We start from the raw sequence: 23,496 nt of genomic DNA, 5'->3' as shown, positions 1-23,496 counted from the left end.
AAGTACTTTTCAAAGTAATGTTAATATAATTTCATAAAAACCTCCAAATAAAAAACCGTTACCCAAGAACATTAAAACACAAACCAAACCAAACCAAACCAAACCAAACCAAACCTGATGAGTATGGATATCCAATGCACGATAAAATGTCATTTTCCTCGTACTAGTATCACATGTACGAATTATAGTTTTAATTAATGTTACAATTATCAAAGGACCACAATAAATATCGCTTGGCTTTCTTTAATTTTCCCTTTTGGTGTTGGCAGTTTCATCTTCTTCTACCTTGTCTCCTTTATTATTTCCGTTTCCTTTTTTTTTAAAAAAAAATCTTATATGTTGATGATAATCTCTTGATCCCTGCAACAATATATACACATATATTTATTTTCATATTATACAATCTTGAATCACAAATTTTAAATCTCTTTTTTATTAATATTTTTCGTATAATACATGCAATTTGGATCATATTAATCTTTTACATTATTTGTTGGGATTATACATAGAGACAAATTGTGTTTGATCTGTTACAAGTGTGAAGATGGGTGTTATAAGCACCATTTTAGGGGCTTTTGGTTTTGGTATTGGCATTGTACTTGGACTTGTCATTGGTTATTTTCTCTTCATGTTCATCCAATCATCTGATGTTCAGGTTAACTTCTTATTAATATTTACTCACTTTACGTTCTAAATCGATATGTATACGTGTTTCTTGGTCCAAAATGAGTGGATAGTGAGCTTTAAGGTTTAATTCATAGCTTAATATTGTTTTTTTTATTTGTTTTGCATCAATCAAGACTCCTGAAGTAAAGCCTTTGGTCGAACAAGATGAGCCTACATTGCAACGAATGTTCCCGGAGATACCCGTTTGGGTGAAAAATCCTGACCATGATCGCGTATGTTTTGTGTGTTTTGCTTCTTGTTAAATAAATTGTTTATATGCTAACTTTGGTTTATGAATAGGTTGATTGGCTTAACAAGTTTATTGAACTAATGTGGCCATACTTAGACAAGGTGGTTTATATTTCGTGTCTTGTTTTCATTCTTTAACATTTGGGTAACGGTTTAAAACTTTAAATGAATGTTTGCAATGTTTTTAGGCAATTTGTAAAACCATACTCGCGACAACCGAACCTATGATCAAAGAACAAACTCCTCAGTACAAAATTGATGAAGTCAAATTCGATTCACTTACATTGGGCACCCTACCGCCTACTTTTCAAGGTTAAACTTGTATAAATCTTGAACCATAGTAAACTTATTGATGTTCTTTTTATTATGTTTTTTTATGTTGCTAGATTATGAGATATTAGTTTCTTTCAGGAATGAAAGTTTATACTACTGATGAAAAGGAGATGATTATGGAACCATCATTCAAATGGGCCGCAAATCACAACATTCTCGTGGGTATCAAGGCGTTCGGGTTGAGACCGACGGTTCAAGTGGTTGATTTGCAAGTGTTTGCTGCTCCAAGGATCACATTAAAGCCATTAGTGCCAACCTTCCCTTGTTTTTGTAAAATTCTGGTTTCGCTTATGGAAAAGGTGAAGTGGCAATCCTTTTAAATTTATATGCTAAAAATTGTATGCAACTTTAATATTTTGATGTTAAAACCCCTTGTTAACATTGCTTATTTTTCCAGCCTCATGTTGATTTTGGATTAAAATTAGGCGGGGCGGATCTCATGTCGATTCCAGTCTTGTATGGATTTGTGCAGGTTTTGTATATATATTTTTTCATCCCTTTTTTTTACTTGATCTTCAAAAACACCAATCTAAGAGTAAAAGATTGTTTTTTTGGTAAAGATTATTCAACAATCAAGAAAAACAATGGAAATTATTATTATTATTATTATTATTATTATTATTATTATTATTATTAACATTTACCAAGAATTCAACTTTTTTTATAATTTCATCATCAAGATTGGTCTAGGCTGACTTTTGTATTTTTCTATTTCGTCAGGAGTTAATCAAAGATCAGGTTGCAAATATGTATTTATGGCCAAAAGTACTTGAGGTAGCGATATTGGATCCTGCAAAGTAAGTATGATCTGCCGCTATATGTTTTCGTTTGTTAATGCATAATAATGATATATATTTTGAAATGGCAGAGCTATGAAACGACCTGTTGGAATGTTGACTGTGAAAGTGATAAAGGCGATGAAGCTTAAAAAGAAAGATCTTTTGGGTGCTTCTGATCCATATGCAAAACTGCAACTAACCGACGAAAAGCTTCCATCCAAGAAAACAACTGTCAAACACAAGAACTTGAATCCTGAATGGAATGAAGAGTTCAATCTAGTTGTGAAAGATCCTGAAGTTCAAGCTCTAGAAATCATGGTTTACGATTGGGAATCGGTATGTTTTCACGAGTAACAGAAACACGAACGATAGTTTTGAGTCAAAAGGTTGACCAGTTTGACTTGAAAAGTCAAAGGCCTGATTTATGTTTGTAATGCAGGTAGGAAAGCATGACAAAATGGGCATGAATGTAGTGCCATTAAAAGATCTTACTCCTGAAGAGCCAAAGATACTAACGCTTGATCTCTTGAAGAATATGGACCCGAACGACACACAAAACGATAAGTCACGTGGCCAAATCGTGCTTATTTTGATTTACAAGCCGTTTGGAGAAGATCACATGCCAACTGATGCCGAAGAAGTGAGTGCAACACAAAAGGCTCCTGTAGGAACTCCTGAAGGCGGAGGCTTGCTTGTCGTTATAATCCATGAAGGCGAAGATCTTGAAGGGAAACATCACACGAATCCATCCGTTCGTATGCATTTCCACGGGGAAGAAAGAAGAACCAAGGTTTGTTTTTTTATATATAAATATATTTGCAATCCATTTAATGGATAACAACTTTTGTCTTTTGGTTGTTGAAGTTGTTATCTGTGGTGGCGACTTCACCTTATAGTTGGAACATCAGCTATTAGGTGTAGTCGCTACGTCAGATAACAACGTTAGAAGCTCAACTGCTATATAACAGAAATCTGAAACACTATTTGACGTCCTCGGTATTCTTAACTACAAGACATAGAATTTGCTATCTTAAAAAAAACACCCTCATATGTCATCAAGTTTTTTTTAAATATAACTCATTTTTGAAAGAAAAAAAATTGTAAATTACTATTTAACTAAATCGCGAATTGTTTATGGAATTTTTGCAGCCTATGAAGAAGAATCGCGATCCAAGATGGGAAGAAGAGTTCTCATTTACGTTAGATGAGCCACCGACTAACGAGAAACTGCATTTGGAAGTCGTTAGTACTTCCAAAAGGATGGGATTCATTCATCCAAAGGTACAATGGATCCTTAAATTTCACCACAAGATTTAAGTTTTGTATAATGTTGTCTTTGCTTTTGTTAGGAATCTTTGGGTTATATTGATATAAACTTGGCGGATGTCGTAGAGAATAAACGAATCAACGAGAAATACCATCTTATTGATTCAAAGAATGGCAAGCTTCAAGTGGAGCTGCATTGGAGAACTGCCTAGATTTGAATTCATGGTAGCCAAATTGTTGCATTCATCAATGGAGTTTGTTTAATAATATTTGAGTTGCTCTAATAGGATACTAAAATCTTTAACAAAAAAAAAATCACAAAAAACGTTCGGATGATTTGAGTTAACTATGAATCTTTTAGTCAGCAGATGATTGTACCCTCAAATGTAGTACAGATTATGTTAGTATAGTCAATTACAAACGACTAAGAGGAACTAATTTAAACTTATGGTCCTAAATATAACATCCACCACACTTTTGAATATGTAAGCTTCTTGGTCATTTAAATGTTTTTCTGTTAACAATGTTTGAAACTACCCCAAATGGCCAAATACGTAAGTGAACCTTTTTGAAGTGAAATGTTAACCGCCTATACTGATTTAAATGTATTATGTACAAAGTGTTATAGACTTGTGGTTAAGAGAACTTCCTATCTTGATTAGCATTAAGTTAACAAGTGTCTAATTTGGACTTTGGAGGCATTAAGTTAAACATGTTCTCATCAACTTTAACTAATAACCAAGAAAATAAACATTTGTGAATCAAATTATTTGATCAAACACTTGGTATGCATCTATACTTAAATCATAATCATGTTCCACATGTTCAATTCAAGCTAAAAGCACCAAACAAGATTCATCATAAACTCAAAGTCAAATGCAAAATCTAAAAAAAAAGTATTTAATACCTTCAAGCATTGGGTGCAGTGAGTATCGATCATAGTATCATTAGGCCTAGAATCAAAGCATTAATCCTTAATGACGAAAATTTAAAGCTATATTGATGTTAAATTCAGTTACGAACAAGTAATCAAGTGGTTCGGTCTTCAAGTACAACTAGAAGCACCTAAACCGAACTCGACATCTAAAATTGTCTCCTCGGTTTGGTGCAAGGTTCGACTAGAACCGCTGTTCGAACCACATAAATCACTCATACAATTATAGGTAGTGTAGTAGTGAGTCAAGAGTTATGTAAGCACAGTCTGAATCAAAAGATACAATTAAGTACAAAAAGAATATAACTTTCTATATCCAGTGTTGTAAAAATCGCTAGTTGGTAGTCGGGCAGTGGGGTGGGGACTAACGATTAATCAGGCTTAATCGAAGACTTTAATGTATATTTTTCAGTTTTATATATACGTGCACACATTTACATATGTAATTTTCAGTTATATACATACACAAACATATTTTGGCCAGAAATTGGTTGGAATCCCACTAGAAATAGCTAGTTTTTGCTCAAATCTCGCTGTAAACCGCTAATTTTGGTCGGAATCTCGCCGGAAACCGCTGATATTGTTCAGAATCTCGCCGGAAAATGCCGATTTTAGCCGAATTTGACAGTTGACCGATTAATGAGCCGACTAGCCTAAAATTAATCAATGAAGTGGGGACTAACGATTAATCGATGCCTAGTCGGGATTTTTTTTCAAACACGGTCTAATTGTCTATATCTATATTTATTAAGAAAAAATATTACAAAACAGACTGGACAGTTTGGGCCGGGCCCAATTTCCTATCATTTTATACAACAAAAGGCTTGAGCTAAACCCTAACCCGGACTGCGTTCGTTGAGTAAGGCGAATTGTTATCTGCAGAAAGCTGCTACCATGGTAAGCAGTAATCTATCTCTATGAATCGATAAGTTAACCTAATTCTTTCTTATTATCAACGCCGTTGTTTATCTTCGATAAGTTGTTAGTGGATCTGTGATATTATTAGGTCACAATTTTCTTAATTCATTTTTAACAAACAATGAGGTTTTTACTTATTGCTTTTTTTTTATTTAGTTTGCCCTTGGTTAATTACATTAGATCATGCACTTGTAGATGCTGATAAAATTTGTTTGTTGTAAATTAGATGTTGTTTGTAAGTATTTAATTTGTTAGTTTTATGGACACTGGATGGATGGCTAGGTTATAATATTTAACAGTTTTTCACCTGGTGCATTATCTAAATAGTATCTCTTTGTATTGGTTTAATTACTCATTAATAATTTTTATTAATTTTGTTAGTCGAAGAGGAAGACGAGAGAGCCTAAGGAAGACAATGTGACCCTCGGACCAGCTACCCGTGAGGGAGAACTTGTTTTCGGTGTTGCACACATCTTTGCTTCCTTCAATGACACCTTCATTGTAAGTTAGTTTAAACCTTTTTAATAATAATAATAATAATAATAATTTAATCTCATTTTGTTTTGAATTGTTTACGTGTTATTTGCAGCATGTGACCGATCTCTCTGGAAGAGAAACGATGGTGAGAATTACAGGTGGGATGAAAGTGAAGGCTGACAGAGATGAGTCTTCACCTTATGCTGCTATGCTTGCTGCACAAGATGTTACCCAACGTTGCAAGGTTACTTGTTATTTTAATTAATTGTTTATTCATCTGCTGCACAAATTGTTTTACAAATATCATGTTTTGATTCATTTTCAGGAGCTTGGCATTAATGCTCTTCACATCAAGTTGCGTGCTACCGGAGGTAACAAGACCAAGGCACCTGGCCCCGGTGCTCAGTCAGCTCTCAGAGCTCTTGCTCGTTCTGGCATGAAAATTGGCCGCATAGGTATGTAAACGCGCACACATATGTTTGTTTATGACTCTATGTATGTATGTGAAAACCTTGGTTTTAAAATGTGCGTGTTATGCGTGATGCGCTAGTGAGACTGCAATGCATTGTGTGTCCATTTTACGGTGAAAATCCGCTTGTTGCAGTTTACGCCGTTTAAAACCAAGGTGAAAACAAGTATTTGATTAATGAGGTGACTTGTTTTGTTGTTGTTGCAGAGGATGTTACACCAATTCCAACTGACAGCACCAGGCGAAAGAGTGGTAGAAGAGGAAGAAGGCTGTGATTTCTATCTGCTATATCTGCTGCATTTTCAGATCTGATGTTGGATCGAGGTTGTTTTTGGTTGCATGTTATCTGTTGTTTTTTTATAGACCAGTTTTGTTTCTAATTTGTTGAAAAAGAATGGTTGTTTAAGTTTTTTTGACCAGTCAAAAAATTTGCTTAAGTTTTAATAGTTTTGCTGGTGATCTTTAACGAGAAAATGAAATTATGATGTTTTATATATCACACACACACACATATATAATACTAATAAACAAAAACACACACCAGGCAACAGTTTTTGCTGGTGAATTTTAATCGTTTTGTTCGGAAACTCGACACAATTTGTTCGGAAACTTGGCTCGATTCGTTCAAAAACCCAACTCGATTTGTTTGGAAACTCGGCTCAGTTTGTTTGGAAAAACTTGACTAGATTCGTTTAGAAACTCGACTCGATTCGTTCGGAAACTCGACTCGATTCGTTTGGAAACTCGACTCGATTCGTTCGGAAACTCGACTCGATTAATCTGGAAACTCGGCTCTACCCCTTGGACCCTGCTAGGGGTTGTAGCCCCTATGGGCTTCTATAACTTAAGAAGTGTGATCTAGTTAGAATTAGTTAATTGATACTTATAAATTGTTACACAGTTAGCCGTGCGCAATTTAGGAGAGGTGTTACAACTATCTCTGAGAGAAACAGGATCCAAGTGAGTTTATGTTATGTTTTTGGGGCTGTGTGCATACCTGATGTGAATAGTCAATACACTTACGTTAAATAATTTGTGTATGTCATATGAATGTTATATGATTTAGAAAGTTAAAGTTATGTATATGGATATATATATATATATGATGTATATGAATATAAGGGAGGTTTGTATGCGTGGATGGTTGTATGGTTGCACAATTGTATGGTCAATGAGAAAACATACCCTTATAATAGCTGTGAATGTAGGGAAGATACCCTAATAATATGGTCAATGAGAAAACATACCCTTATAATTGCTGTGAATGTAAGGAAGATACCCTAATAATATCCGTGGATATATGGAACATACCCTAATAATATCTTTGAATGCGTGAAACATATCATAATAATATGGAGGATTAACTTGCAAAATATTTTCAAAATCACATGGATTCATCATGAATATTATTTATACTACTATTAAAAGGCTACTTATAAAGTCTTTATATTAGCCACAAAAAGTTTTTATTTCTACTTTTATCAAAGTTTGATTTTTGTATTTTTGACCACCAAAGTTGTTTTTTGTATTTAGTCCGAGTTTTGTTATTTATGCTTCGGTCAGTATAAGTTTGTTCTTTGTACTTTAGCCACCATAAATTTAGTCTTCAAACTTTTTTCAAAAAAGTTTCATACCTTTAAATTTTGTTTCTACTTTAATTAAAGTTTGGTTTCTTATACTTTGGCCACTATAGGTTTTTTCATTGTACTTTAGCCACCGCAAGTTTAATCTTCAAACTATTGCAACAAAAGTTTCACACTTTTACTGTGATTGGGTTTGAATTCTTTTAGGTTTCCGACAAGGTAAGTAACGGAGGCGTTAGGGTTCATTTGCGCATGAAGTTCGAGCCGTCGCAATGCGCGGGTTTTCCAAATCTTCTCATATACTAACATTAATTTTTGAAAAATTCATATTAAATTGGCACTTAGCCAATACTTCCATTCATTAATTAACGGGATTCATTACATTTTAAAAATTGAAAAACTTAAAACTTAAAACAAACAAAACAAACATGCTTTATGTGTTCCTCTTAAAACACTCCTCCATGCAACTCCACACTTCTTCCCTCACATTGTTCCTTGAATCTATGATACCAAACCAATCGCCGTTGCCAGATGCATGGACCCCAAGATTCACCTACAGAATCAGGCTAAGTTTCTATGGACTCCCATAGTGGTATTTCCCTAATGGGAACACCCAAATCATTCAGCACACTCGAATTGTTGAACCCGGTCTCCATGAGCTACCCATATTAAAATCTGGAGGACCTGAAATGGGGACTACCTTCAAAAGGTGATATTTTTGCTACATGATGTTGTTCCAGTGGTTTTTTACAGCGTTCTTGGTCCTGCCTTGCAAATGCTTGGCAATCTCAGCCCAGTTGTTGCCAAACTCTTCATGTGCCCAGAAGATTATCTGCATGCTCCCAGAGGATTACTCGGTCCTCTTCTAGTGTAAATGAGGGCATTGCATTGAATGTTGACCCCGATGCAATCTGTGTATCATTTAAGCAGGTTAAATGATGCATATCTTAGTAACACATTTAATAAATATATTAAATCGATATTAATCACTACATATTACCTCCCCCCATACCATCACCCGCACCTATACCGTATATAGCAAAAAAAAAATATTAAAACACAAATCTGGTTATAATAAGACACCAACAAAATTAAATGACTAACTATGATTAAACCATAGTGATTTTCTCACGAGTACAATATAAGCCGATAAATTCTCAACATTTGTACGGAGCTAGTCAAAAACAAAAGTGTAACAATTACTAAAATCTACGTTTATAAACCAAGGTGTTATAAGATTTGATACTAATTTGAAGTTTGAACCACTAGTAGACTTACCATCTTCTTTCTCGACAAAATGCAAATCATCAAACGGTGATTTTGTGGCCAAAGATCCTGTAGGTAATGAAACAATCTATGTTATAAACAATAGCAATCATATTCAAAACATAAATTAAAAAAATAACGTACTGCAAATTAGATCTTGGACCACGAAAAGAAAGAACTTACGATTGATAATGGTGGTTCATTGCAAACGATGCTTTGCCACAAAGAGTAACCATGAACTTTTACCCAAATTAAATAACACGCGTCTGATTGAATCTCCATTGATCCTTCTCTAATTCTCGAAGATCCAAATACTTCAATTGATATATTATAATTTGAGGTGTTTTCGCCTCAATGTGTATCTCTACATTCGATTTGTTTGCATCTTTAAGTAGCCTTAGTTTCATGCTTTATACCCATAACAACTTGTATACAGCTAGTTGATGACATGTCATAGCCAATAAAAATGTTACACGTTGCAACTCATGCAATTGTAGAGTGCCACGTTGCACCTTTTAGTCACATTGACACGTTTATTTCCTCTAATTCAATACCAAATAACAGTCTGGAATTTCCACCTCGGCTTTTCTTAACTTCACCATATCACTTCTTTGATGACTTGTCATAGCCAATAAAAGTATGACACATTGCAACACGTGCAATCATAAATGTACGCGTTACACCTTTTAGTCACATTAGTGTATTTATTTTCTCTAGTGCAATACCAAAGAACAATCTATATTTCCTGCCTCAGCTTTTATTTAACTTTTTCGTATCGCTGCTGCTATTATTAATTGATGACTTGTCATAGCCAATTAAAGTGTGACACGTTGCAACTCATGCAATCATAGAGTAGCACGTTGCACCTTTTAGTCACATTGACACATTTATTTCTTCTGGTGTAATAACAAAGAACAATATGGATTTCCCACCTAAGGCTTGATCTATTTCACCATATCACTAATGTTATCTATCTTTAACTTCACAAACGATGGTCCTAACTAAATTTTCCTATATTAATTTGATGACTTAAATTCTAACATTGAATTCATCATAGAAAACTAACCTTCTATTCTATATCAAGCCATCGTTGAAGCACATATGTAGCATACCTAGTGAAACCAAGTAGAATCGGAAACAATCAAATAGTAAATCAATTGATTGAAGAATTAAAGGAAACACTTCTCATCATAAACCTTGGTTGGTTGATATATCTATAATTATTGTAAATTGAATTACAATAACCAATGAGAGCACTTGACTTTTGTTTAATAGAGACCTATCCTTTTACATTGGTAATTTCTAAAGAAACTAAAGAAATTAATTGGACTCGTGTACCACATGGGCTAAACATATAGTAAAATTAGGGGTGGCAAAACAAACCTTAATAGGTTGTTTTGGGTCAACATGGATAATTTTTAAAATTTGAATGAGTTAGGAACTTAAGATAGAACAAAAGAATTTTTCAAGGAGGTTATTTTTAAAATTTGTTGGTATATGGTCATTATTCATGATATTTAGTTTTAGGCTTAAAGGGTGTCTAGTGAAGCTTCAAGCTAATATGCGTCACTTTCTCGTTGAATGTGTCTAATCTTAAAGTCTTGAATTTTATTCCTTGGCTATTTTATGGTACGACCAATGAATAAAGTTCGGTCATTCGGGGTAACCAAAGACAAAAGGCGACCCCAAATGCCCGCGAAAGCAACAACGTTGGGCAGCCCAAGCACACCGTGTCTGTTCCGGTGAAAACCCACTACCCGAAAGCCTACTGCGGTGAAACTCAGAATCATATTCGAACTTGAGATCAAATGGTATTTAGCCCAAATCTTTAGTTCTCCCATGCCAATTGAAGTAAAGCTCATTTTAGAAAATTGCTTTTGTTTTAAATTATTGGTATATTGGTTTTAGTAATCTCAATAATTGCATTTTGATCACTGCCAGTCCCAACTAACGAATTGCCTGCTGACGGTCCCAACTTTTAACGATTTTGTTTCTAACGATCCGCGACTAACACAATCATAACGACGTCAGTTAAGGTCGCCAGAAAAACGCTTTTGGCCGGAAAAGTCACTTTTTGATGGTAAACACAACATGAACACCGCCACCACTACCAATTGACTCACCGCCAACACCACATGAGCACCATCAACCGATTCCGATGATGGCTCTAAGGTTCCGACAACCTCAATAATTTGTGCTTTTACCAGAAAAAATCTTTTACATGTCCAATACTAAGTTACCAAGATGTCTAGCTTCTTGAGTTTTTTATTTAAGGGATTGGAAAATAAAAGATAAGAAAATTTTTTTTTTCATTCTTGAGTTTTTCATTAAAAGAAAAGAAAGAGAATGAAAAGAAAAGTTAAGCCTTTTTTCCTTCAAAACTTTCCTGCCAAATATGGCCGGATTGTGAAGGAAAGTTTATATCTCGTTACCATATTACCAATTTACCCTATCTTAATTCTCTTTTCCATGTTGTTCTGAGTACATAATTGTAAAGTTACAATTTTTTTTCTATCTTTTCATTTCAATCTAACTCAAGAATGTAATAAACACTTTCTTTTCTTTTATTTTCTTTTAACTCAAGAATGTTTTTTAAGTATATAATTTCTTTTCCTTTCTTCCTCTATCCAATCTCATCATTTCTTTTCCTTGTATTTTAAACCCGAGAATGCAGTGTAGGACAAAAATGTTGAGTTTTTGGGAAAAAAACGCGAGTTTTCACGCAAAAAAACGTTTTTTCTGCAATTTGCAACTAACGATGTTAGGATTATGTTAGTCGCAGACTGTTAGAAACAAATACGTTAAAAGTAGGGACCGTCAACGGTCAATTCGTTAGTTAGACATTGACTAAAAGACGATTGTTGGAATTAATAAAAACCAATATTCCTAAATTAGTTTATGTCTCTTAACTATTACAATATTTAGTTATAGCTTACTAGTTCATTTATTAAAAAAAACCCACTCCGTCTCATCACTTCGATTGTTTGGCAAGGGGTTAGCCAATGATGCAATGCGGATCTGATTTTTGCTTTCACGATCAGACACTTTTAAGCTTCACTTACCCTACACTCGATTTAACTCACACAAATATGGGAAACCGAAACCACAAACATCATCAGCAAAGCCATTAAAATTCAATTCAAAACTTTAATGCAAACTTTTTGACGAAGTCTGGTTAAAACGGGCAAACTTAAAACAACCAATTCTTTTTCAACAAACTAGAACCGATACTGGTCTATAAAACAACATAAAAAACATGCGACCAAAAACAGCCTTGATCCACAAAAAACCGCATCTGAAAATGCAGCAGATCAGCAGATATGATGAAATCACAGCCTCCTCCCTCTTCTACCACTCTTTCGCCTGGGTGCTGTCAGTTGGAATTGGTGTAACATCCTCTGCAACAACAACAAAACAAGTCACCTCATTAATCAAATACTAGTTTTCACCTTGGTTTTCAACTGCGTAAACTGCAACAAGTGCATTTTCGCCGCAACATGGAAACACAATGCATCAGATGCGGTCTCACTAGTGCATCACGCAATACACGCACATTTTAAAACCAAGGTTTTCACATACATACATAGAGTCAGTCATAAACAAGCATGTGTGTGCGTTTACATACCTATGCGGCCAATTTTCATGCCAGAACGAGCAAGAGCTCTGAGAGCTGATTGAGCACCGGGCCCAGGTGTCTTGGTCTTGTTACCTCTGGTAGCACGCAACTTGATGTGAAGAACATTAATGCCAAGCTCCTGAAAATGAATAATATCAATCAAAACCACGTAAAACTGTTTGTGCGGATGATAATTAATTAAAATAACAAGTAGGTAACCTTGCAACGCTGTGTAACGTCTTGTGCAGCAAGCATAGCAGCATAAGGTGAAGATTCATCTCTGTCAGCCTTCACTTTCATCCCACCTGTAATTCTCACCATCGTTTCTCTTCCAGAGAGATCAGTCACATGCTGCAAATAACATGCGTAAATAATTATAAACAAAATCAGTTTGAACTATTATTATTACTATTATTAATAAAAAGGTTTAAACTAACTTACAATGAAGGTGTCATTGAAGGATGCAAATATGTGAGCGACACCGAAAACAAGTTCACCCTCACGGGTAGCGGGTCCGAGGGTCACATTGTCTTCCTTAGGCTCTCTCGTCTTTCGCTTCGACTAACAACATAACAAAACTTATTAATGAACAATTAATCCATCACAAACCTTTTTAACAAACAAATTTCATCAAAGATCATAAAGTAACCTACCAACAGCAAACTAAATAAATTAATAAATAAAAAAGCAATAATCAAAGGCCTCAATTTTTGTTTGTTCAAAATCATCAATTAACAAAATTATCAGCCTAATATCACAGATTTACAACAACCTAAAACTAAAACATAAACGCATATGAAATTAAACAAACGTAAAATCAATCGATAAAATTCAGCCTACTTTAAACACCTCAAATCGAAGATAAACAATCAGATAATAAGAAATAGAGACGATGTATGTATTAATTAATTACCATGGTAGTAGAAGCAGCTTTCAATTCGCCTTCCTGTGTGCAAAGTGACGAGTGAGTGAACGCATGGTAAGGGTTTTAGGGCACATTTTAGGTAGTCAGTCAACCCTTTTGAGCTAAATGAAGAGCCCGGCCCAAACTCTGTTTATACTAATTACGTGGGTGATGCAGCTAGAGGTGCACATAATCGGGTATTGTTAGAAACCCGAACCGGTTTTTTCACACCGGGTAGAAAATAGGACCGGTTCCAGTCAGGAACCGGGTCGGTCGAGGAGGTCTTTCAGCCTGTCTATGCTGTCCTCTTCGTCCGCAAGCTCTGATATCTGCTCCGCAAGAGAGAACTTTAAGCTTTAATCTCATAATCTCATACACGTGTTTTCTATTATGAGATATCATATTTGCATTTCATATATGTTTAAGCCATTATTTAACATCGAACTTTCGTTCTGCATGTGTTCGCCGATCATCTATGCCCCTGTATCCGATATGATATCGTCGTTAGCTAGCTAGAAGATTCTTCATCGATGTAAAACAGTGATGTGACTCTAACTTCAAATGTTGTCGGGTTCGAGTTTTGAACCCTAGGCGAAGATGGATTTCTGGTTGTCTATGGATGTGGCCAAAGAACGATTTGGCTATGTTTGCAACCTTTGTTGTTCAAATTTCGACTGTTTTCTGGTTCCATTTTGTAACCTGATGGTCGGGTATTATATATATATATATATATATATATATATATATATATATATATATTAGTGTATTAACTATGTAGTTTTATTTGAGTATTGTTAGAACTTTGTTACTTTATGTGTGCTTTTGTATTTCAGGTAATTGATCAATAAAGATGCTAAATTGGAGACTTGTACGAGTAGGGGTGTTCAAGAAATTCGAAATCCGAAAAAATCCGAAATCCGAACCGAAACCGAAACCCAAATAAGCCGATCTGAATTCTTATTCGGATATTCGGATCGGATCAATCCGAATAACTAATTCGGTTTCGGATCGGATTCGGATATGGAATTTTAAAAAATTCGGATTGTTCGGATATCCGTTTAACCCGAATAAAAAACAAGTTTTTAGTGGTATTTTCCGGTTTTGTATATTTATTAGACTATTATTTGAAGTTTGAACTTTAAATATGTGTTAAAAGTAATTCGTATTTTTCATTTTGTATGTTTATTGTGATATTAAACTATTAAATGTTAGGAACAAAAAAAATAGGAAAATTTTTTAGGTTTATTTCGGTTTATTCGGATAATTTCGGATTATTCGTATATTATCCGAATCCGATCCGAATTGAATTCGGATAGATTCAGATCAGATAGGAATATTCCTAATTCGGATCGGATCGGATCGGATTTCGGATAGGGTAAAAAATATTTCAAATCCGAATAACCCGAACCGAATAACCCGAATAATCTGTTATCCGATCCGATGAACACCCCTATGTACGAGCATGGAATGATTTCTCGGCGGAGCATGTTTTGAAGTATTGGGAAGTGTTAGAAGGATTCAGGAAGAGTATGGATGAGAAGTCATAAGCCGATGCTAAAACTAAACAAGATGGGCTGACAAAACGCGACCAAGAAGTAAAACGAACATATCATAGGCTAGAAAATGAGTTACGAGACCCATAATATATGAATTTTAGGTTTCTCGACGAGAGGAATCTGAATATGAGGTTATATTTGGTCAAAGTACGCGAAAGCATTAGGCTATGGCCATCGCGATACACGATGTGCATAAAAACGTGAAAAAACGGGTTTTGACCTATATCTTCTATTTTACGAACCCTAAACCATAATTACGACTTCCAGCAGCTGTTAGGAGATTTTGGGTGAATTCCAGGGCTACCAATCATCTCTTGATCAATTCTAATGGCATTCCTCATCATAATTGAAGATCTATCGATGACGATGCTCGGCTAGTCTTCTCGAATCATAGTTGGGATGTAGAGTATTGTATTTTATAGTTTTTGTCATGTCTTAAGAACGAATGATTTGTAATTTTTTATGATTAATCTATGAGTATTGATGTTTGGTATTACTGTGCACTCAGCCGGTTTAGGTTTATTTCGATCAGAACGATTAGCTTGCCAGTTGCTATGATAATTACTTGTAGACTTGTTTTGACTAGTTTGAATATGATGAAACATAGAATTGCCCTTAGTTGAGTCACATTGGCAGGGACTGTTTGATAACCAGTGTCGTGTATTAGCGATTGTTGATGCCTAAGGTTTGCCTAGTTAGTCAATTTGATTTGATCTTTGATATTTAATCTGTTAAGTGAACATGAGATCACTGTATATTTGCTTACTTGAAACTCGGGTGTGATTTGTCTTTATTAATTGTTTGAAAGTTGTTTAATTGCTTGCTTAATATTAACCCAAAACTTGTTTGCTTGTGTGATCAGCTCTATAAATTATTACTTCATAATCTAGAAATTTGTTATATGTTACACTGCCCACATATTCCTCGTGGTTCGACACCCTACTTACCCTAGCTTGCTTAGGTGATTAGGAACTTGAATTAGTTGTTTTTAACTAGATAGCAACAGTCTAGCATCAAAATGCCGCTGTTGCCGGGGAGTTAGTGCGCTTAGTGTTTCGTGTTATTTGATTTTCTTGTTTATTTTGGTTTAAGTTTACTTTTAATTTTTAGTTTTTAGTTTTAGTCTTATTTTCACATTTTACACGGGGTATGTTGTTTTGTGCAAGTAACATGTTTATGCACACCCGCCACTCAGGCTTACGGTCACCGCTTATTTTTGAGCCCGAGATTGAGAGATTAGCCTAGCAGAACCGAGCTCATAACAGAGGGTAAAAAATGGAAGACCAACCTCAGAATCCGAATCCGAATCAAAACCAAAACCACAATCAGAACTAAGACCAAAACCCACTACCATAAAATAATGTTTTCAACCCACACAACAATTACCAAACCGAAGATCATAAACTTCCACCCATAAACACAACCAACAACAAAACCCAAATAACTCGGCCTGCAACTCCAGAAATCAAATTGTTGACTGACACGGACCACCAGTTCCACACAACACACCTAACTGCATAATTCCATAGAATCATGATGAAGAATATGTCAGTGTCCACACTGAAGATGAAGAAGATGGGGGGGGGGTGGAATGATACTAATCATGGAAATGATGGAAGTAATGGGGCAGACTGGAGAGTTAGATATAATGACGAGTTTAAGCCGATAATTGAGGGGAATAATACTTGGGATGAAGTGGTAGAAGAACCGGTAAACCAGGGACATGGTGAATTTGTTAACCGAAACAGGGGTAGAAATCGTATTGGGAGAAACAGAGTTAACAGAATTGATAGAGGTCACTGGATTCAAGTTAACAAAGGAGGCATGGTTAACCAGATAGGAAGAAGGAGAAACTATGTGGCCCCAGTTCACGGTGTGAACAACCGCTTCAGATTGGCTATACCAGATGGAGTATCCCCGATTGTCCCACAGGTACAAGTGCCAGGACACTAGACATTTAAGTCCCGACCATCTTACATTAACATCGTGCCACATTTTCACAGGATGACTTCCGAGGGACCGTATTCACACTTGTCCGATTTTCGGCTATTTTTTGGTCGATTGACGATGGTACATTTGACCATGATGAGTCTCGGTTACGGTTGTTCCAGTTCTCATTGAAAGACAAAGCAAAACACATGTTTAATTCATTACCAATGTATAGTATCAGAAACTGGGCTGAGATGCAACAGGTGTTCCTGAATGAGTATTATTCACAGTCGAAGACAAACAAGGCCCGAATTTAGATTCACCATTTTTCACAGTTACCATGCGAGCTGTTTCACGAGACATTTACCCGTTTCAAAGAGAAATAAGAAAGTGCTCGCACCATCATATTGAGTTATGGTAATTAGTGAAGTGTTTTGTTGACACGTTAACCTATGAAGATAAAAAGCATTTGAAAGCCTCGTGTAATGGTTAACTGTTGAACCAACCTAAGATTTTCATGAGTTTATGTGTGAAGATTCTTAGTCAGAAGCAGCTGCAAAAAGAAGAAGGAAACATGTTAGCACCAAAACAGTAAGATTAGGCACAAGTGAATTTGAATGGATAGTTGAGTTAGAACTGGAATTGGCTGTGTACATAAAGATAAGAAGAAGGAGGTTGGTAAAGTCGGGGTGAAATTCCCGTTTTGTGAGGATTGTGGTACCTCGGGCACAAGGCAGAAAATTGCCCCAAGTATGATGATGATGATGATGAGGATCCCGAGGAGGTTAACTATGCTTACGGGGATTCCAAAAGCGAAGGGTTTAACTCAAACACCTATCACCCAGGCCTGAGGAACCACCCGGACTTTAGATACGGAAATGCAGCTACCCAGTCAAACCTATATATTCAGGGTTCGAGCCAGAACTGACAGCAGGGAAATTACCGCCAAGGCGGTTATCAGCAGGGTTTATATAATCAAAACAGTGGTCGTGGCTATAACAGAGATGGTAATCGGGATAACAGTTCATCGAGTGGCCAGAATCGGGACCAGCCGAAAGGGTATTCAGGAAATTCAGACGAGTTGGTGCACTAGAAATTGGACACTTTGCTGAAGCTAATGATAGAGAATCAGAAAGATACTCAGAGGCAGTTCGAGTTAAGAGATAAATCTTCAAAAGCGATGGCAAAGCAGATTGGTCAGCTAGCCTCCAATTTGGCTAAATTGCAGAAAAATGTGGGTTAGCTTCCTATGACACCACAACCAACCCGGAACATTACTGCTCTAGCTCCAAGAAGGGAAACAATGTGCACATCAATGCGGTAAGTCTTTACCGAATTTTGAAATTTCTAACGTTGAAGTGGATTCACCACCACAGTTTGTTGAAAGGGTGGTGGAAGATATTAGTGATGAGAGTGATTGTGTTGGTCAAAATGAAATGATTTTCCAAAATAACTCAAAATTAAAAGCAAATGAAACATCTTTTTGTGAAAATTGTTCTTGTGATAAATGTTTAAATGGTAAATTGACCAACACAAGGGATGAAGGGGTGGAGAATAATACCACCCTAAGTAAATTCCAAGACCCGGGAGTGCCGCTTTTATTAATTCAAATTGGGGAATTTAAACTGATCGGGCACTTTTAGATCTTGGAGTATGTGTTAGTATCATGCATGGTAGTTTATATGATCAGTATGAATTTGGCCCGTTAGAAAGGGTAAAAACCACCATGGTGTTGGCGGACCAAACTCATACACTCGCTCGGGGCATGGTGACTAATGACCCAGTTGACTTCTTGTACTTGACTATGCTAAACGTGTGAATAATACACAACCGCAAGTCATATTGGGTAGGTCATTGCTTGCCACAACACATGCGGTAATTGATTGTGCTAACAAAGTATTGGGAATCAAGTGTGGAGATTGTGATAAACAGTTATCATTGTTTGAAAATGCTACTAACCCTCTTTTTGACAAGTGTGTATCCTTGGACAAGGATCACACAAAAAAGGAATGCTTTGTGATTGACAGGTCAGTTCAGAAGAAGGGACTTGAGAAACAACAGAATGAGAAGGTGGCAGAGAAAGGTAGCCGACCAAGGAAGAAGAAGGCGAGACATCCACCCGACCAAAACGATCTAGAGTGGAGATTGAGGATGTTAGGGCCAGAAGCTGGCCTATCGGAAGGTTGGGAGCAACCTGTTCGTTAAGTTTTGTTTTGCATTTTGTTTTAGTTTGTATATTACTAATTGTATTTCAAGCGTACCATCATAGCAAAAGCTAAGTGTGGGGATACCGCACTGGAAAAAATTGGGATTTTGATATGTTCGTTAAGTTTTTGACAGAATACGAGGTTTTAATTAAGCTACCCAGAGTGCTTTTATATTCTTTTTGCTGTGGTTAATCTGGGTACATGTATATTTTGTTGTATTTGGAACTTTATGGGTGTAGTTCACTATAAACTCTCACGAGACCTCACTCGTCCACCCGGGCTACCGAGGGGTTTAAAGGGCTTGTTGCATACGCTAAATGCAATCGTGATTCCTACGAAAGTGAGTTAAGTATTTTAAAACTTTTAACTCGTTTAACAAAATTTATTATGAAACTAACTAATTCGGCTCGGTAATCGTCTTATAAAATTAATAACAAATCATTTTTTTTGCAAAAATTTTAAAATACCTATGTCTTACACTTGTGAGAAGCTTTCTTCTACACGTTTTGAGATTTTGCAAATTCGATTATGGTATTTAGGGAGACGAGTGTTCACGAGTGTCCATGAGAGTTTACGAGCCACATTGAGCATGCATTATCATTCATATTAGGTGATTTCGGTTTCATAATATATTTTGTTGTTTTAGTCTAAGTGTTGTAAGTGTAATTGTATATTTTAGTGTCAGAATCATCACATTAGAGCCCCGAGTTTTTTTTTAAATTGTTAAATTGTCAATTTCAACCCGTCCTCCAAATGTTCTTTAAATGATTCATATCTTTAACATTGAGGACAATGTCAACTTCAAGTGTGGGGATGGGGGAAAATTGAAAATTTTAGCCCAATAGTACCTCGAAGAGTGCTCGGAGACCAAAGTTGTGAACTGTTAATTATTGTCATTAATGGCAAGTTATATGTTTCTGGTTATGATTGGTTTTTCAGCTTCTCGATAGTTTTCCTAATAATTTTTTTTCAAAAAGAGAAGTTGAAAATGGGGTCGTTCAGGCGGAGATAACGAGTCAAGGGGACGTGTATACATGTTTCATATCGGCAACCCATATTTCCAGACATATTGTGAGATTGCCCATTTACTTAACACACATATTATATAATAAGTATAAAACATGTCTTATCATTTATTCAGGGTAAGTTGTATGTTTCACAGAATTAGAACTTGCTTGTGATATGCTATTCGAGATCTTAATACCACCACTTGTATGGAGATTAGGACTTTAGAAAACCCGTACATATACTTTCCCCTCTAAATAAAATTCCTTACCGACATTATCCCCTTAGGAGCCCATTTGGACCTTATTCCTTTTTAATTTGTTAAACCAACATTACACATCATTTCAGCCTTGGCCTTTATTTTATTTTAACCCTATGTGATGAAATCCAGTCATTATCGAGTTGTATATAATCAGTTGTAGAGCATAGTACACAATGTACATATGTCTCAATAGAGTTGTAAATATTGTTTTATTAGTATTGATGATTAAAAAAAGCCAAAAAGAAGTTATCAGTTTATGTTAGTCATTGTAAATAGCAGTTTGTTTACATTAGATTGGTTAATGGTGTATTTGTAAAGCTGGGTTTCATCCACCTTAGTCACTAAATATGTCTAATCCGCACCCAAACCTAAGCCTCAGCAAAACCCTCAGTCTGAGTCTTTATACAACCGGTGGGTAGGGTGGAGATATGACCGACCTGCAAGCTTATTAAGTTGTGGTTCATATTTGGTATTTGAGGGCAGAGACATATACTAGCACATCTTTTGCTAGTCCAGATATTAAACTAAGAGGAGTGTTGATAGTGTGAGGGGTATGAACATGTATGCCTTAACCGGAAATAAAGTACACTCATATGGTCGGCTCTATTGTTTATTATAGAAACATTTAAATATGTTTGTGGGTTGTCATTCTAGAAAGTGTCAGTTTGGGAAACTGGGTATGACGTTAAACCTTACTAGTATCGATGGTGGTAATTAACATACCTATGATAGAGGTTGATGTTTGCATTAGAGTTTTCTTGAGGGCAAGCAAAAGATAAGTGTGGGGATGTGATGGTCGGGTATTTTGTATATATATATATATATTAGTGTATTAACTATGTATTTTTATTGAGTATATTGCTAGAACTTCGTTACTTTATACGTGCTTTTGTATTTCAGGTCATTGATCGTTAAAGATGCTAAATTGGAGACTTGTACGAGAATGGAATGATTTCTCAGGAAGACCGTAGCATGATTTGAAGTCTTGGGAAGTGTTAGAAGGATTCAGGAATAGTATGGATGAGAAATCATAAGCCGACGCTAAAAATGAACAAGATGGGTTGTCAAAACGCGACCAAGAAGTAAAACGAGCATATCTGTGCTTTTTGAAAATGAGTTACGGAACCATAATATATGAATTTTGGGTTTCTCGACGAGAGGAATCTGAATATGAGGTTATCTTTTGTCGCAGTACGCGACAGCATGAGGCTATGACCATCGCGATACACGATGGACTTAAAAAACATGAAAATACAGGTTTTGACCTATATCTTCTATTTTACGAACCCTAAACCATAATTACAACTTCCAGCAGCTGTTAGACAATTTTGGGTGAATTCCAGGGCTGCCAATCATCTCTTGATCAATCCTAATGGCCTTCCGCATCATAATTGAAGATCTATCAATGACGATGCTCGTTTAGTCTTCTCGAATCATACTTGGAATGTAGAGTATTGTATTTTACAGTTTTTCTCATGTCTTAAGAACGAATGATTTGTAATTGTGAGTATTGATGTTTGGTATTACTGTGCACTCAGCCGGTTTAGGTTTATTTCTATCAGAACGATTAGTTTGCAGTTGCTATGATAATTACTTGTAGGGTTGTTTTGACTAGTTTGAATATGATGAAACATACAATTGCCCTTAGTTGAGTAACATTGGCAGGGACTGTTTGATAACCAGTGCCGTGTGTTAGCGATTGTTGATGCCTAAGGTTTGCCTAGTTAGTCAATCTGATTTGATCTTTGATAATTAATCTGTTCAGTGAACATGAGATTAATGTATATTTGCTTACTTGAAACTTGAGTGTGATTTGTCTTTATTAATTGTTTGAAAGTTGTTTAATTGCTTGCTTAATATAACCCAAAACTTGTTTGCTTGTGTGATCAGCACTATAAATTATTACTTCATAATCTAGAAATCTGTTACATGTTACACTGACCACATACTCCTTGTGGTTCGACACCCTACTTACCCTAGCTTGCTTAGGTGATTAGGAACTTGATTTAGTTGTTTTTGACTAGATAGCGGCAGTCTAGCGTCATAACCGTAGGCGATGACTGTGATCGGGGTACGACGGTGATAAAGGGAACGGCGGTTGATACATGTATGTTTTAGTTTAATTATTAATTTTTGTTTACTACTTTACTTTAGTCAATTAGCAATGGGTCTAGGAGTTAGTAGTGGGTAGTTTAATATTCATAGTGGTTATAACAGGTAGTAGGTAAGTGGTTTGTATGACTATTTGGTATGGGGTAATGGAATGGACGAGGGAATGAAATGGATGACGGAATGGAATGAACCATTACCATTTCATTGTCTTGTTTGATTACCATGTAGAAAATTAGGAATGAAATGAATAATTAATTAATGTTGTTAGGCACGCAAAAAAAAAAAAAAAAGAAAGAAAGAAGGAATAAAATAAATTTGGCGGTAAGCGGTGGTAGATATAGTGGGTGGTGGTGGTGGTAATGGCGAGAGTGGGAGGAGATCGTTGATGGTGGTTGGCGGTGGTCAATGACGGTGGTTGGCGGGGGCAGTTAGTGGTGGTTGGCGATGATGGCGAGGGCTGGTGTTGGTAGCGTGAGGTGGTGGGTAGATTGTGGTGAAAGTGGGTGGCAGTTGTGTAAGGTGATGATGGTGGGCGGCAGTGAATGTGGTGGTAGTGGTCGGTGGCGGTGGCGACAGTGGGGGTGGTGGTGGGGGCGGTGGTGGGTGGTGAAGGTGGCGGTGATGGTGATCAGTGGTAATAGCTAGTGGGAGGGTGGTGGAGACGAGTAGGGTGAAAGAGGGGATGAAATGAAAAAAAAAGGGGGTGGATGGAATGATTTTGGGGTGTTTTAGAGGGAATAAAATGAACTAGGTAATGGGTGATTCTATTCCTCTAGCCAACCAAACACACTTTTCTTCATTTCTTCGTAATGGTCTTTTCCATTCCACCTCTCATTCCTGCATACCAAACGCTACCTTATAGTTTATTTGTATTTGTTTTTAGTATGAATGAAAAATATAAAAAAATGGCGGCAATGTCTCGTTCACTTCTCTAATTTCTTGCGAGTTCTTGCCTACTACAAAAG

The 23,496-nt window shown here is 36.1% G+C and overlaps 2 protein-coding genes and 1 pseudogene across 4 annotated transcripts; 2 read left to right on the top strand and 1 right to left on the bottom strand.

Moving 5' to 3' along the window:
- The first annotated feature begins 218 nt into the window (after positions 1-218).
- Positions 219-3,591, top strand: LOC143581250 (synaptotagmin-2-like). Of its 2 annotated transcripts, none has more exons than XM_077064073.1 (11): positions 219-655; positions 801-899; positions 967-1,017; positions 1,104-1,227; positions 1,327-1,547; positions 1,646-1,720; positions 1,969-2,045; positions 2,117-2,363; positions 2,467-2,817; positions 3,177-3,308; positions 3,377-3,591. In XM_077064073.1, exons 1-11 carry the CDS (start codon positions 545-547, stop codon positions 3,503-3,505), a joined length of 1,617 nt encoding a protein of 538 aa, XP_076920188.1. In that variant the 5' UTR covers positions 219-544; the 3' UTR covers positions 3,506-3,591. The 2 variants fall into 2 exon arrangements, with proteins under 2 accessions (XP_076920188.1, XP_076920189.1); XM_077064074.1 differs by having other exon boundaries at positions 1,646-1,783; positions 1,939-2,045.
- Positions 3,592-5,086: 1,495 nt separating this feature from the next.
- On the top strand, positions 5,087-6,495 carry LOC143581248 (small ribosomal subunit protein uS11x-like). Its single transcript, XM_077064072.1, has 5 exons — positions 5,087-5,124; positions 5,527-5,646; positions 5,735-5,866; positions 5,948-6,077; positions 6,299-6,495. The coding sequence occupies exons 1-5, from the start codon at positions 5,122-5,124 to the stop codon at positions 6,364-6,366; spliced, it is 453 nt and encodes a 150-aa protein (XP_076920187.1). The 5' UTR covers positions 5,087-5,121; the 3' UTR covers positions 6,367-6,495.
- Positions 6,496-11,984: 5,489 nt separating this feature from the next.
- Positions 11,985-13,538, bottom strand: LOC143581247 (small ribosomal subunit protein uS11x-like; annotated as a pseudogene). Its single transcript, XR_013143797.1, has 5 exons — positions 13,470-13,538; positions 12,998-13,117; positions 12,776-12,907; positions 12,566-12,695; positions 11,985-12,338 (listed from the first exon to the last, which is right to left on the bottom strand). The product of XR_013143797.1 is annotated as a small ribosomal subunit protein uS11x-like (transcript).
- Positions 13,539-23,496: the final 9,958 nt, after the last annotated feature.

The sequence above is a fragment of the Bidens hawaiensis genome, unplaced genomic scaffold (assembly GCF_021521415.1).
Source record: "Bidens hawaiensis isolate Kalapana, Puna unplaced genomic scaffold, B.hawaiensis_p1.1 tig00030839_1, whole genome shotgun sequence".
NCBI lineage: Eukaryota > Viridiplantae > Streptophyta > Magnoliopsida > Asterales > Asteraceae > Bidens > Bidens hawaiensis.
This window is presented reverse-complemented; position numbering and strand designations above follow the sequence as displayed.

Bases quoted from the DNA above. Each gene is read 5' to 3' on its own strand.
- LOC143581248 (XM_077064072.1), top strand. The intron at 5,647-5,734 runs GTAAGTTAGTTT...TGTTATTTGCAG, and splicing joins CCTTCAATGACACCTTCATT to CATGTGACCGATCTCTCTGG. The intron at 6,078-6,298 runs GTATGTAAACGC...TTGTTGTTGCAG, and splicing joins CATGAAAATTGGCCGCATAG to AGGATGTTACACCAATTCCA.
- LOC143581250 (XM_077064074.1), top strand. From the start codon at position 545: ATGGGTGTTATAAGCACCATTTTAGGGGCTTTTGGTTTTGGTATTGGC. The intron at 2,818-3,176 runs GTTTGTTTTTTT...GAATTTTTGCAG, and splicing joins GGGAAGAAAGAAGAACCAAG to CCTATGAAGAAGAATCGCGA. The intron at 3,309-3,376 runs GTACAATGGATC...TGCTTTTGTTAG, and splicing joins TGGGATTCATTCATCCAAAG to GAATCTTTGGGTTATATTGA.